The sequence below is a fragment of the Podarcis vaucheri genome (assembly GCF_965113315.1).
Source record: "Podarcis vaucheri genome assembly, chromosome: 12".
Taxonomy (NCBI): domain Eukaryota; kingdom Metazoa; phylum Chordata; class Lepidosauria; order Squamata; family Lacertidae; genus Podarcis; species Podarcis vaucheri.
In genome coordinates this window covers 32516268-32532899 of record NC_138750.1, presented here as the reverse complement: position 1 = coordinate 32532899, position 16632 = coordinate 32516268, and the positions used below count along the sequence as shown (strand labels likewise).

The 16632-nt window shown below is 41.0% G+C and overlaps 1 protein-coding gene across 6 annotated transcripts in view; it reads right to left on the bottom strand.

Annotated features, from left to right (window-relative positions):
• Positions 1-16632, bottom strand: part of DGKB (diacylglycerol kinase beta) — a 303881-nt gene that overhangs the window by 98130 nt on the left and 189119 nt on the right. For all 6 annotated transcript variants that reach the window (XM_082193914.1, XM_082193916.1, XM_082193913.1 and 3 more), the window contains one exon: positions 5509-5573. In XM_082193914.1, coding sequence (XP_082050040.1) covers positions 5509-5573 — 65 coding nt within the window. The remainder of the gene's footprint in view (positions 1-5508; positions 5574-16632) is intronic.

Genomic DNA, 16632 nt, shown 5'->3' with positions numbered 1-16632 from the left:
TTCAGAAGGTGACACTTGTTTCTATAAAATGTTTTTGGTCTTTCAGTATGAGGAACAGGATGGGCTTTACCTGATGGGAATGTTCATCCACGACAGAGGTCTGGTTCACACATCACACTAAGCTAAACCATAGCTTAGCACAGATGCACAAGTATGCAGGTTTCCAGAAAAAAGAACTGAGCTGCTTCACTCCATCCTAGCTGTTCTGCTGCTACACTGTGCTAAGCTAAGGTATAGTTTGGCATAGCATGTCATCCGAACCAAAGCTCATGGCTCTCCAGACAAACCACAAGCTGTAACCAAGGTTTGGTTTCCGGCTCATGGTTTGTTCAGGAGACCTTAACCACAAGCCTGGGTTCAGATGAGGAGGAGGAGGAGGAGTTTGGATTTGATATCCCGCTTTATCACTACCCGAAGGAGTCTCAAAGCGGCTAATAAGAATCTCCTTTCCCCTCCTCCCCCACAACAAACACTCTGTGAGGTGAGTGGGGCTGAGAGACTTCACAGAAGTGTGACTGGCCCAAGGTCACCCAGCAGCTGCATGTGGAGGAGTGGAGACACGAACCCGGTTCCCCAGATTACAAGACTACCGCTCTTAACCACTACACCACACTGACGTGTCATGCCAGCCTGTGGTTTGGCTCAACAAAGCACAGTACCAAAATGATAGGTAAGGAATAAAGAAACTGCAAAATCCTCTCCCAGAGCCCAGATTTTTTTGCACATTCACACTAAGCCATGGTTTGGCTTGGTGTGATGTGAGAACCAAGCCAGAGAGTGTATAGACCCTGCTCTCCTCTTTAAAGTGCTTTTACATAAGAAGTGTCTTCACAATAGGCAAACATAATATAGTAGTTGCACAGCAAATTAAACTTTGACAGTTATTTTGCGCAACCTTTCACGATGGGAATTATCCCAGTACTAGATAATTTCCCACTCAAATTCTTCAAGTATCTACAGAGCAAAGAGTATAAGGAGTAAGACTATATATTTTTGCAATTAATTTCCTTAAGATAATGTTAGAGGCATCGGGTTCTTTGAAATATAGATGAATTTCAAGGTGAGACGGCTAGCAGATGTTATTAATGGCATATGATTTATTGTGACATGAAATCTGAGCCGAAACCATATGATTAGCTGAGCTTTTTATAACTTATAATTGCCAACTGCTGAAAATATGCAGCAGGACCCTGATAAACCAGCTTCACGATTAAGAGGCTAGAAATCCTGCATTTGCCAAGTGTTTGATAGCTCCTGCCATTTGTCTCTGAGGGAATTAGACTGACCTTGGCTGGCCCAAAGCTGAATTCTTGTTATAGAATCATTCTCGAGAGAACCATTTTGGAGATGCACCATTGTAAAACAGGAACTTATAACACTATACAGTTCCACATGGGTGGTGCTAGACTTCAAGGAACATGTTCTCATAGTCCCGAAAACCTTGTATCACCAGAATTCCAGCTTCATCTACAGCTGCTGCAGAAACCACACCCATTTGCCGTACTTCAGATTCTTTGTCCATCTGGCTTCTTCATGTATCTCATAAAACATCTATTTATTTATTTATTTATTGAACGCCATTATACACTGCTTGAATGTAGGCCTCCCAGTTGGTTAACAATAAAAACAATGAAAACTCAATGAAAAAAGTAAAAAAGAGCAACCACTGGAATCTTAAAATAGTGAGCATGTTAACAAGCAACAACAACTATAATAATAACAATAATTTTTATTATTTATACCCAGCCCACCTGGCTGGATTCCCTCAACCATTCTGGGCAACTCCCAACAGAACACTAAAAACAGAATAAAACATTAAAAACTTCCCTAAACAGGGCTGCCTTCAGATGTCTTCTAAAACTACCTCCTCTTCCAAGATTCTCCTAAAAAGGAAGGTCTTAATGTGCCTATGGAAGCTGAGAAGGAATTTCCTATGCACTATAAATTATGTTCCCTCCAGCGAGAAAGTCCTATTCCACTTCACTTCGGAAGCCAGGAGCATGAGGGAGCACGGTCTCCGATCAGAACTTCTAGATCAGGCATAGGCAAACTCCAGCCTTCCAAATGTTTGGGACTACAATTCCCACCATCCCTAGCTAACAGGACCAATGGTCAGGGATGATGGGAATTGTAGTCCCAAACATCTGGAGGGCCGGTTTGACTATGCCTAGACTAATATAGAAAGAGGAAGTCCTTCAACTATCATGGTTCCCAAACAGGGTGACAAAGGCCATTTAAATCCCCCAAACCAGGTCAACAACTAAACTGACCCGGAGAATCTGCATCTTCCCAATCTTGAAGCTGAGCCATCACTGCTGGTTCTAACACCTCTTCAAGAACGGAAACTGGCCTGCAATTTGCTGGGTTTTCATGACCTGTGGAGGGTTTTTCAGGACCACTGTTTTCTTCAAACAGTGTTGACTGCATCCGAAAGGCATATGCCCTTTGCAGTGTCCATTGTGACCCAGCATTACTTTAGAGCAGAGATGGGGACTGCATTCGGCCTAAGGACTGCATTCTCTCACGGGAAATATCCCAGGAGCTGCATGCCAGTGAAGAGCACGGCGAAAGTGGGCAGGGCCACAGAAAGGGATTCCACAAACACATATCCAGCCATGCAAGCAAGGGGGCATTGTCACAGTTCAAAGATACATCCCAACCAGACAGAACCTCTTAAGGAGAGCCTGGAGCAGTGCCAGCAAGGAGTGTGGCCTGTGGAGAGCAGCACGACTGGCGGACAGAGCTGAAAGCAAGATGGAGAGGCTGGCAGGGGTACGAGGTGCAGAGGTGCCAGCTTGTGAGGGCCATGGGGGGCGCAACGTCCCACGCGGGACACCAGGGTGTCAGAAGGAGCCAAGAACATGGCAACTGTGTGTTTCAATGGCTGGCAGCTCCTCTTCTTCCGCCTCCTCTTGGCACTGCCACTGGTGGGAGGCTGATATGAACCCAGGGGAAGGAGCCAGCCACTGGAACTGTGCCATGGTTGGCGCCATGCTTCATCTCTGTGCTTTTTGAACATTGGGGCCTCAGGCCCCTCCCCCCAAGATGGGGCGGGGCCAAAGGGCTCAGCCCCCAAGAGCTGGTGCCCCTGGTGAGGTGCATTTGTTCTCCGGGCCTGAGGCTTGCCTCCCCTGTGTTTGTCCCTTAATTTAATAATAATAATAATAATAATAATAATAATAATAATAATAATAATAATAATAATAATAATTTTATTTATACCAGGCTCGGGGCAGCTAACAACAAATTTAAAACACTTAATTATAAAAGGAGCATAAAATACAGTATAAAAACATGAATCACAATACAATTCAAAATTCAAAAATCTATTTAGGGGGAAATAAGCTTTAGATAATCCCCAGGGCTAGCTGACTGAATTGGTCCTACTTGGGCCAGCGAGGAGGCAGGGGAGAATTAGCTGTGGGGTCTCAGAGCGGGTGATCTTCATAAAAGGGGAGGGGGAGGGAAGAGAAGGGAAATAAACAATCAGACTGAATTCAAATTAAAGGGCAGGTGGAACAGCTCTGTCTTACAGGCCCGGCGGAAGGAGGTTAAATCCTGCAGGGCCCTAGTCTCATGGGACAGAGCGTTCCACCAGGTCAGAGCCATTACTGAAAAGGCCCTGGCCCTGGTGGAGGATAGTCTGACTTTCTTAGGGCCCAGAATCTCTAAACTATGGTTATTCATGGACCTTAAGGTCCTCTGCGGGGCATAGAGGCGGTCCCGTAGATTTAGCACATCAAACCCTGCTTAAATAAATGCTAAGAATCTTTCAGAATTCCCATGAGTGCTATCCCCATTCACCACAGCATTTGTGACAACTGGGGGAGGTAGGCTAGTCTACCAAGTCTGCACTTTTTAGGAACATGCTTTCTGTTACAAAATCCCTACTGACTTCCCAATGAAAAATAGGGGAAAGAAAAAAAAATCAAATGAGGAAATCTATGTCTATTTATTAACACTTCTTACCTACCTCCCACCCCAAATGGGGAAACCCAGCCAGATGTGTGGGGTATAAATAATAAATTATATTATTTAATTTTAATATAATTTATATCATATTTATATAAATAACCTTTGGAGCACAGTTCATGTGAACAACTCCCCCAACCCGTCCCGAGGAACTTGTGTAAAGCTTGGTTTTTGCAGATTTCACACATTTTTTTTTAGGATTCCTAACGACAGGACTATATTTGTAAAACGGCATTCAGTGGCTCTTGCGATGAGTATGAAAGAGGCTCCACAAGTATGTGAGTAGAAGCAAAACATAAGGATTCACAGCTGCAGCTGCTTAATAAGTGTTCTGCAATGCCTAATGGCAAAGTGTCAACTCAGGGATCTTCAAATACCACACAGTGCATCATCATCTCTATCACGCTGGTCTTGAGAGGCAAGCATTTTATATGCCAGAGCAGTTTGTTATTTAGAATGGTACCTACTTCGGTTACAATATTGGAAAACAACTGATTTTACTGGGGGGGGGGGACCCTATATGTGAAAAGTTCATATAGACAGAAAGTGTTTGACGCAATCTGCTACTGATACTAGCGCAAAGAAAGCATGCTGGATCTGTCATCGTTTCTGCTTCACATCCTCAGAGTTGTCTATTCCACACACAATGCTGTACCTTTTTCTTACAGAGGTACCGTATTTTTTGCTCTATAAGACTCACTTTTTCCCTCCTAAAAAGTAAGGGGAAATGTGTGTGCACCTTATGGAGCAAATGCAGGCTGCGCAGCTATCCCAGAAGCCAGAACAGCAAGAGGGATTGCTGCTTTCACTGCACAGCGATTCCTCTTGCTGTTCTGGCTTCAGAATATTTTTTTTCTTGTTTTCCTCCTCCAAAAGCTAGGTGCATCTTGTGGTCTGGTGCGTCTTATAGAGCAAAAAATACGGTACCTGTTTTTGCTTGCTAAGGACACACTTCACTTGCTGCTCCCTTAGCTGACTTGAATAACTTGAATCTCTCCCCCAACCCCTTTATAAAGATCCTGTGCCATTGCAGCTCAGCATCCACCGAGATGTCTTGCTGGTCACCTATACATATACATATAGAAGAAGCTAATCACAATTATTTCATGATCCTGGAGCTTGGATATTTCACAATCCTAACTCAAATCCCATCCTTCTCTTTTCCCCGCCCAAGCTGGCTCTCATTTATCATGCAGTGTGCATGGGCACAATACCATTTATAAGGACTAAAAAGAATTAGAACCCACTTCAACATTTCCAGAAGGAGAAGGGGGGGAAAGGAAACAAGCCAATATTTGTGAATGGGTACATGCAAAGATCTGTTCCAGGGAAGTGAGGGGAAAACTGAAATGAAAAGTGACAAGATTGCTGGTGAGGACACACCTTAATGAAAGGTGTTCTGATGTTGCGGCCAGTGGCACTATTCCATTCATGATAAATTCATAACTTTCTTTGTCATGGCAGATGCTTCTTCGCCATCTGGGAAAAAAACCAGCCTCTCTTGCTAGGTAAGGTGTATGTGTATAGGGGTCTCACCTGCTGTTGAACTTCTCTGGGTGTTTTTCTCGCATGATGTGAAACCTGTGAGCAATCGAAGCATCCTAGGGGAGAAAAAGAAGAGCAGATATCTCATTTTTTTGTTGAAATGCAAAATATTGTAAAATATTGTTGAGGTTCTTTTAACCATGAGACAAAAGACTCTCTGGGCACAATTTAGTTAGGAAATTTACATGCCATCTTTGAAATGAGCGAAACTCAAGAAAAATAGCTTCCAAAATAAAGTCGCCAAAATGCGCATCACAATAACTTTTCTTCATATAAAAATAATAAAGTGCACCATAAGAATATAACGAATCACACTAAAACTCATAAGTGGCAACGAAATTCAAACCACTGTTAAATCCCAGGGCACATTATGAAGGCACAAGAAGCCTCCTAGGTAGAGGGATAGAAGAGAAACAATTAAACTTGTTTCAACCTGGTGCCTAAAATATTACCGGATTGGTACTATGCAAATATCCCTCAGGAAGGAGATCCAGAATCGGGCTGCCACCCCTAAGAAAGCTTTATTCCTGCTTGACCCTCAAGCTGGTGGCACCAGGAGGAGGACCTCTGATGATGGTTCATAAGGAAGCAAGGCTTCTTCTATAGCAGGGATGAGGAACACTTGGATCAGCAGAAACTTCCATTTTTGCAAAGCACAGTTGTCAGATTAATTGAAATTAGGCGCATAGTTGTGACCATCATGGATGGCTGGTCCAGTACCAGGCTAGACCAAGAGGTAGTGTGTGTGTGTGTGTGTGTGTGTGTGTGTGTGTTGCTATTGTCCACAGAAGCGCCATCTCCTTTACCAGAAAACCTCTTGATCTTGAAGGTGCTGCTGGTCCAGCAAACACCCTGTTGCCCAGTGGCATCGCTGGGTGCCAAGATGAAAACAGGTGCAAAGTGGGGCTTCAGAGCATAACAGAGAAAGGGCTTCATAAATGGGGTTGTGAGCCTATACAGCATTACAGCCTATAATTCTGTAAGAAGCAGCATCAATAAATGTAACAATAGGTACTGACAACAAAAGCAAAAAGGCTTAGCCTAGATCTGTGAGTGTTTGAATAAAACCCTTTAGTAAGTGAGTGAAATATTTCTGAACAATGTAAATTACAAAGCATTATTCCGTTACTAAGTTGTGCAGTAAGAGCTGAGAGAATGGATTGCATAACTATTGACTCTGCATTTAAAAGGTGGACTTGAGAGTAATGTATCAACTAAAATGATTCTTTATATAATTTTATTGTCATTGCTAACTTCCTGATACCTGTTCTAAGATAATATATGTGCATAAATATACTCTATTGTCAAAGGGATACTTACATTAGATCAGTAATGACAAAATGGCTTGGCACAGGTAATTAAATGAATTAGCAAAATTTAATTTATAACAGAAGTAGCCAGTATCAAAGCAAACTACACATGTGTTCATAATGTTTATATCCCATCTTTCAATTTAAAAGGACTTCTCTTGAAGTCACAGCAACACTAACATAGTATTAAAAACCCTTAAACCAATAAAAGCAAAAATCAGTAAAATGCAAATTATTTATTAAAAATAATCAGAAGTAAAAGTGGTATTTTTAAAAAAGTTTGGGAAAATAAAGACATTTTAACTTGTCTCTGGTCATACCTGCACCAAACATTTCAAGTACGTGGCTTCAAATGTTCTGTTTATAAGGATAATCATGAAAAATATCTGTCTGTGTTTAGTCTCTGAAAGAATTTTCCTACACCTAGCAAGTTTTTTTTCGCCATCTGACAATGAAAACTGTTAGTTTGCATGTTTCTTTATCTGTGCTGGCAGCCAGGAAATTTAGAGCTAAATTTGTGGCTCAATTCTGAATGTTCTTTTTGTTTTTGTTGTGTTACAGCTAAACAATAAAATTAAAAATTATTGCTATTACTAACCACAATCTTTGGTTTGGCTAGACTGCTAAATCAGGGATTGTGGTTTATGGCTCCCACCAACACTAGAGGGGGAGTAAGTTTACTATGATGTGCAAACTGTGCCAAAATTGTAAGTTTCATTGGTCTCACTTGGCTGCCAGATGTAGATTAAGACTGAAGTGTAATCACACATAATTTCTGCCTTAATGCCTATATTGTAAATTCTTCGACCAGTTTTGAATATTTCCTAGAAAATGTAGCAGCACAAGATTTCTGCTCTTTCCCTTCCCCTCCAGTGAATTTCACTAATATCACATGCTATCTTCTTGCCTTTATCCTCAAAATGGAAACTGTTAAAATCCATTCCAATAACTTTCTTTTGAAAATAAATATTTGCTATGGCAACATTTGTAAAATAAATATACATAAAATTAAAAACCAGGCTGTCTTGCCAAGCCTCTGACAAAGAAGAATGTGCATTCATAAAAATAGAATGCAAGAGAGAATCAGAGACTTTGCTTCGACTGGGAAAAGTAACTATAGACTACCGCTTTTACAGGAAGTGGAATGGTTTTGATCAATTCAAGTAGACACTTAGCAAGTTTCAAAGGATGGCATATTTGTACAGTGGTACCTCAGGTTACAGACACTTCAGGTTACAGACTCCGCTAACCCAGAAATAATACCTCAGGTTAAGAACTTTGCTTCAGGATGAGAACAGAAATCGAGCGGCGGTGGCACAGCGGCAGTGGGAGGCCCCATTAGCTAAAGTGGTGCTTCAGGTTAAGAACAGTTTCAGGTTAAGAACAGACCTCCAGAACAAATTAAGTTCTTAACCCGAGGTACCACTGTATATAGTATTCAGATGTACCTGTTGTGACAGACAGGGCCTGCCCTACTATTGGGCAAAGTGAGATTAGCAGCTCAGGCGGCAGAGACTGGGGGAGAAACACAGGCAGCAGCCCCAGCTGTTCTTCCTAAGGCCCTTGGCCAATCCCCTCTGTGGGAGGACAGCGCTCTATATGTTAGACAAACTGTTATGGTCTCCCTGCTGCCTCAGATACAATGGATGAAACTATCCCTTCACAACTGTTAAAGTAAGATTCTGCTGCCAATCCAGTCAGTTTCTGTAAGTGGGATGAGGAGGTGACATCTCCCTCTTTTCGCCTCAGGGAGCAAAAGGTCTTGGTCAGCTCTGGTGAACAATTACAATGAGAGACCCAGATACATTTTGACATCACAGCTTGTTTGTGTCTCTGTTCAGGCGCTTGGTACCTATGAAAACACACAGGAAAACACACCCCAGCTGACGTATGAGCAACATCAGTCTGAAAGGGGACATTACTACCCGTGTAAGGTTTCTAACATGGTGATGGGAATGCTATTGTTAGCAAAGTGCTTGCTAAGGGTGGGGAACATGTGGCCTTCCAGATGTTGCAGGACTACAACTTTCATCATCCTTGACCATTAGCCACGCTGGCTACAGATAATGGGTGTTGAAGGGCAGCAGGTTACCCACCCCTGCAGTAGGGATTGTATGATGCATTGTTCCTTTTAAATTGTTCTGTCAAAAGTGGAGGTGTGATATAGCCGTGCAGAAACTGCCACTTTGAAGATGGAAACGATTTTCACTTTTATTCTGCATGCCCCGCAAGTTCCCTGAAATGGAGATCTGTTTTGTGTGTGTGTGTGTGTGTGTGTGTGTGTGTTTTGCAGAAGGCAAAGGGTTTTGTGTATATCACTAGCAAATATTTGCTGCCGATTCTAAAGATGGGAAGGATTAAATTTTGTGATGGCTTCTCAATTCCTGGATTGGCTAAATTAGCTAGACCACAGAGAGAGAATAATGTATGGGTCTGGGTATATAAATAAAAATTCTTGAATAGAGAGGATGGGTGAAGGGTTAAAGTCAAGCACTTAAGTTGTGAAAATACCTGCACTTTGTAATAAAAGTAGTTCTATACCACACAAATGATTTGCATGCATCTTCCTGCTGAAACACTTTTCTGAATATCTGTTTTGACTAAATAATTTAGATAGGCAAAAACATTTCCCACTGACTTAATACCCAGCTTACAGTATTCAAAAGAGACACTTATTATTTTTGTCATCTTGACAGTGGAATATTTTGAAGTAAAATGTTACTTCTATTTATTTAGCTGGCACGTTCTATTATGTCATGTAAAGACATTAATTCACAAGTTATTTGAAAAACATTTCAAACATATATCCACAAAAGCTTTCCACTCCTGAATCCTGAAAATAATGTGATTTTAAAGCATTAAGAGTAGAATCTATTGCCTTCACTGACAAGATTGCTCAAAAGGGAAAAAAAGATAGTTTCAATAAGCTAGGCCTGTATTTATTTATTTATTACTGCCAAATGAATTAATAGGGTTTTTAAAATAGAGTATTTTGATGTATTGTATCAAAATCAGCAGGTAAATCTGGGCTTGTACTTGCAGTGCAAAGAGCCAACTTTCATTAGCAAAATCCTCAGCCTATCTTGTAGTGGTGCTAAGACACACGGATTACATTTTCTGTTCAAATCTTCAGATGATCTCACCCAAAGGTTGCCAAACACAATTCAATGTGTAAATGCAAACATTTAAAGCCTTGACAACTTGGGGACAGAATATCTGAGGGAACAAATCCCATACAGACGTGCCCACACCTGAATACCTTTAGGACACTCCCACCTTGGTGATACAGCAGGTGAGTCAAAGGACAAGTGCCCTAACTCTAGAACTACCTATCCCCAAAGGCACATATTGCACCATTGTTGACATCTGGTTGTCAGAGAAACAACCAGCGCTAATTTCTATGTTACTAACATGCTAGCTATATACTGCACTGAGGCTGCTTGATTCATGGAGGGACTAAGTTATTTGAATTTCAGTTGTTATGACATTTTAATGATTGTCTAATGCAGGGCTTCCCCAACTTGGGTCTCCAGCTGTTTTTGGACTACAACTCCCATCATCCCAACCTAGCAGGACCAGTGGTCAGGGATGATGGGAGCTATAGTCCAAAAACAGCTGGAGATCCAAGTTGGGGAAACACTGGTCTAATGGGATATTTATGTGGAATGTTCTTATGTGATTTTTATTATATATGTAACTCCTCCCCCCTCCGAACCTCTTGGTGGAGGGTGGGCTTATGAAACAAGTGTTGTGTATAATTTCAAATTATAACTCACCCACATTAGTTCTTGTATAAAACCAATGCATGCTCCAGCAGCTGCATTCAAAGGTTCCCTTACTCCAACAACAGGAGGCCCCTCCAGGGAAGATAATGTTTCAGGGCAACCTAAGGCTTGGGACTTAAGAACTAGGCTCAGGGACAAATACATGTTGTTTTCCCCATCTCTAGAGTAAATTTGCTCCCTTTTCTCTGCCCCACAGGCCTTTACAATGTGATCTGCAGCCTCCCATCTCTTAACCTAACCCTAAACTGTCCCTCCATGAGTCCAAGGCTTCTCTTGGTAGCTCTGCTTTAGAGCAGGGATGGGAGAGAAACTCAATTTATATCACATTCAAAGCCAAATTTCTCACAAAAAGTGTATGTTAGTCAAAACTAGACACAAAACTGTGTATATTAGGAGAAATTCTAAAACACTGAAGAATTTTCATGATTACCAAAAAGAAAAATTAAAGAAATCACAAATTGCTGTAGAAATGTGGGGAACCAAACTTAAAATCGGAAGCAGAGAGAACCAAGATTGGCATTCCTATTTAGAGTTACACATGTAACCTCTTTAACTGTGGTTTACTTACTTATAACCCAGAGTCTCACCTTCAAAATTTGAAACCATATGAAGGGGGTTTGCAAATAATGGTTTCCAAAGAAACCTGATTGGTGTTCATCACCGTTAACATGGGTAACACATTAACTCTTCACCAACAAGGGAAGTGAGCAGGAATTTCATTCCGCGGAAGACTGGCTTCCATGGTTAAATCTGTGTTGGGTCATATTCACCGGCCGGCCTTAAAGAGTGTTTTCCCACGGCTTTATAGTCACTTTAATTTTATCATCATAATCACCCTATCCCTTACATTGATGAATGAAATAAGGGCTGTAAACCCCTTTACATGCTCGAAGTGCTATATAATATTAATAGCCATGTAGGGTTTCAATTATGATAACAAAGTGTTGTGCTATAAGCACAAATAATTCATAGCAGATATACTTTGGACACCATGTTATTCTTGCTGTGTGACAGGCCTGGCCTATAAAAACACATAACTTCTGGAGAACGGAGCTGAAATTCTGATCTCAAGGCTTGTTCTATTAACATAACCAGAAGTAAATAATGTATATAGCTATTTCAGCACTCAGATTGCTTTGCAATCTATATCTTTTTAATATCCTCACACCAACTCTGTGAGGTAGATTGCAGTTATTATCAGGTCTCAGAAGGGCAAATAAAGCTGGAAGATTATTTGTGCCTGTGGATCAGCCTGGCAAAGTCTGCTGAAGTAGTGATGCAGGTGGTCTCGGAACATGCCATGGTGGAACCCATACTGTAATCCTGCCAAGTGAATCCATTCCTGAGCCCCTCCAAGTTGCAACAATAATCCCATAGCCTGAAATAGGGATGGCTATGACTTTAACTGAAGGGACCCAGGTGGCGCTGTGGTCTAAACCACAGAGCCTAGGGCTTGCCAGTCAGAAGCTTGGCGGTTTGAATCCCCACGACGAGGTGAGCTCCCGTTGCTCGGTCCCTACTCCTGCCAACCTAGCAGTTCAAAAGCCTGTCAAAGTGCAAGTAGATAAATAGGTACTGCTCCAGCAGGAAGGTAAACAGCATTTCCGTGTGCTGCTCTGGTTCGCCAGAAGCAGTTTAGTCATGCTGGCCACATGACCCGGAAGCTGTACGCTGGCTCCCTCAGCCAGTGAAGCGAGATGAGCGCTACAACCCCAGAGTCGTCCGCGACTGGACCTAACGGTCAGGGGTCCCTTTACCTTTTATGACTTTAACTAGGGAGGTCACTGAACTGTGGAAATGGAATCTCTCTCTGGAAAAGCCGCACCAATTACAAGTCAAACCAAACTCTATCAGCCCTGATGAAGTCTTTTTTTAATTCAAAAAACATTTATTTTTATAAACATTTCTTGTAAGACGGGGTTTCTCATACTTGAGTCTCTGGCTGTTTTTGGACTACAACTCCCATCATCTCTGACCACTGGTGCTGGTTACCTAGGGATAATGGGAGTTGTAGTCCAGAAACAGCCAGAGACCCTGGGAAACCCTGCTAAAAGAGGTCATGAATCAATGGTTAAACTGATAGTGTGGTTCTGGCAAGTTTAGAACCTGGCTGCTATAGACAGAGAAGGGTAAAATTAAGTTTCCCAAGACAGCGTGTAAGTTCTTTGTTAACTGTGTTCCTTGGAGGGACATCATAAGTGTAAGAACCACGGCATGTTGGAGCAAAATAAGTTCAAATCCTTCCTCAAGCAATATCATGGAAAGTGTTAGAATGACTGTAATTTATGAATTATGAACTGGAAATTGAGCATAATGTACTCTTCGTCTGTTTATTGTCTAAAATATTACTAGCATTAATTCATTCTTTTTAAAACCAATGGTTTTACTTAGTGCAAAAGTGCTGTAGGGCTCTCTTTAACTATTTTAAAATCTAGGGATATTACTTGTTTGCAATAATTTTGCTATTGTTGCATAAATTAAAAATTAGAGAGGTGGCACTCTTAACAAGCTCCCATTTATGCATTTTCCAAGGATACTGAAATCTGTTAAGCAATTCAAGATTATAATTTCAGCATCTGAAACCTACACAGAGTAATTCAAACAAATGTTATGACATTTAAGATAATGAAACTCTTCAGTAATGCCAGAGTGTCCAACTTCACGTATTAGGAGTCAACAGATGTCCGTATACTGAATTGCCAAAAGAAAAAGTTAGTGCCTATTTTGATTAATACGCCGAATCAGTCCATGGTGTCTCTTTAAAACTGGCATGCATTACTTCAAAACATCTATTCAAAATCCATTCTAGGAAACATAGCTAGACAAAGTGTTCCCAAGACAAAAGGAAAACAATAAAGCACTGTATAACCCTTTTAGCAGCGTGAGCTGCATATTATTGACAGACCATTCATTGCAATCAGCAAATGATTAATTGCAAACTTGTTACTAAATTGACCACCAAAGGAAAAAAAAAGAACCGAAAAAGAGACAAGCTTCAGTATACTGTTAAAGAGGAGGAAAAAACTTCTGTTAAGAATGATTGGAGTCTTCTTGCAGTGAATTAAATTCTAATCAATACTCTTGTTGACTACACTGTGGCATAATTACTTCCTTAAATAGCATAGGTACCCATTATTGAGGACATTTAAATTAATATTTAACCTAAATGTATTTTTCCCAACTACTGAATCAGCATTTTCAACTTCAACTTTCACAATTAAATGTTCTGTTTATTATCAACTACAAGAGCCATAAGTCCCCGCTCCTAATATCATTCGCTTTAGGAGGAATAACTTATCTACCAACATTTAAGGCCCAACAAAGCACACAGAGACATTTAATTATTTTAATGTAATTTGGTATGTGGGTTTGGCTCTAATGATGGTAATGAAGTAAGCTGAATTGATACTATATGCAGGATTATTATTTTTACTTCATATAAACTGTTATTATTAATTATTATTATTATTATTTTACAAAGTTTATACAGCAAAGTCATTAGTTAATGCATCCAACTAAATTCTTGGATTCCCCCCAAACATTTTGGAGTTGAACTACATGTCCAGCAGCAAACCTGAGATTATCAGTCCTGGGTGTACCATTGGCATGCAAAGCAACATTTGAGGGGCAAATTGACAATTGGATCTGTGCTTAATCATGCCACTTTCACAACTTCCTCCAACCACCACCAGTTAACTGGCAAACACACCTTAAAACCCCCACCTGGGAAGTAAGTCAGAGGACAGGAGAAATGGGAAATGACTAGCTGTGGCTGGGTGGAAAGAGTTAAACACCTTTCCATCCTACCAACTTCACCCTTGCAAAAACTGGGATTCTGTCTACCATACAGGGGGAGGGGAGTTCAATTTACATGGCAAGGGTGATGCACGGGGGGATGGGAGACAGGACGTTCCACACATGGTACCTTACCCATGTAAACTGAACTCCCCCAGTCCAGCAAATTGCTGTTTGGCAGACTGGGGAGAATATGACTGATGGGGAGGATAAAGTGTGTGTGTGTATGGGGGGTGTAATCCCCACACCGCATCCCCATGTAAACCACACTCCACCCAGACCTCCCCATTCACTCCTTCCTCAAGGGTACGGGAGAGGGAGGGAAGGAAAGTATAAGAGAGAATGACTGATCTAACCACCAGCACCAGCCATGGCCACATGCGGCCTACCCACATCTGCCTGAGGATCTTGGGGGCAAAAAGAAGAAGGCTATACAAAAAAACTGAATTTTCTGCAGTATAAGAAAAGCATAGTGATTTGGCGACATCACCTAGATGTCCAGTGAAAAAGTAGAGATGGGCGAGTCCTGCAAAGCTTTCTTTGACAAGTTGGAAAAATACTCAAGTCTTGTGGTGGTGGTGAGAAATCTGAATAACTCTGGTTACAAAAATTACCACTTCTTTCTGTTTACATACAAAGTAATTAAACAGCTCCATTAGTGAAGTCTCAATTAGCACGCATAGGGACTGGAGCAATATTGAACTGGGGGAAGAAGCCCACAACTCACAGAAAACCCATAGCATTCCCCCATGGCAGAATCAAATTTGGTCTTTCTCTGACACCATGCCAGCTCCTGCAGCTATTTTACTACATCAGCTTACACTGAAGAAGATAAATCAGAATGAGGACCACCTTTATGAGGTCTGGGCATGGCTTCCTCCTATTCCCCAAACTGGCCCCATGCAGCATCTTTACTCCGCACTCAATGAAAGATAATGGAGCAATCCTTGGAAAATGGGAATAAATATGAAAAAATAAGAGCTTCTAAGCATGTGTGCCTCATTCTCGCTACTGAATAATCATATTGTGTAGCCAGATATTAACAATTAAGGATTGGGCTGCCCAGCATTGACTGATTGTATCTAAGTTCACATCAGCAGAAGCAGTAACTTAATGGTCTAATATAGAGCAAAGACTTTTTATTAACTGAGATACTATCGTATGTATCTGAATCAGGAATCTACATAAATGCAAATTTTAACATTGTCTCCGTTTAACGAAAGGCTGAAACATAATATACAGTACTGTAAAATGTCCCAATGAGACTCATCTCTGTGCCAGATTCAGAATATGCCTTGATGGGAATAGTGTTTTCTACTCTCTTTTATTTTCCATGGGATCCTCTTATAATGCTGATACGTAAACCAACAAACCCGACATGCTATGTATATTGAACAGCCTCTCTGCCTACCAGCTGGCTTGGCTGTATGCCTTTCTAATGGTAATGAAGTGACACAGCTGCTAGGACAATCAGCTGGAGTTCAGATCATCTCTGGCTGAATGGATAGTCCTGACTGTTTTCTTATCAGGGACCATTTAAGTTGGTTTTAACAACAGTGTAGGGTTAGATAGGTTTACATGGTTACAGCAAAGTGACTTTTAAAAATGAATTTAGTAGAGCTCAGAAAAGCCACCCTTTCTAGCTTGTAAACGATACTTTGTGCTAATCAATTTATGAAGAATCCCATTCTCTTTTCCAAAAGAAGAAGGAGACTAAAGGATGAAAAGATGAAAAGCAAACTTTTATTCCTTCAAATGAGGCAACACAGATCAGTTCCCCAATGTTTAAGGGACCTCTGAAGAATAGCTCTATTCAGATTTTCTTATGAATAAGGGACTTGGGGAAAAGGTTGGGGCCATCTACCCCAAAACACCTCTTTTAATGCTCAGCGTGCATATGTGAAGTTGGAACAGTATTGGTGAATAATGGCATACTTGGCCAGGAAGTTCCAAATTCATAAAATGACCCCTTTAAGTAAACCTGAAATAAATTTACTTTTTAAAATTGGTACAAAACATTAACTATCATTTTCTCCACCGAGTTTTAAATAGACATTTTGCAAATATCAGCAGAACCACTCAATATCCACATTGCTGCACTAGGGTAATATCCATGGTCTGCTTCATCACTGTTGAAACATTCCTATTCGTGATATGACACTGTTTCATATCCTGACTATATATCAAAGGTAGGACCCTCTGACTTGAAAGGCCATATTCAACCT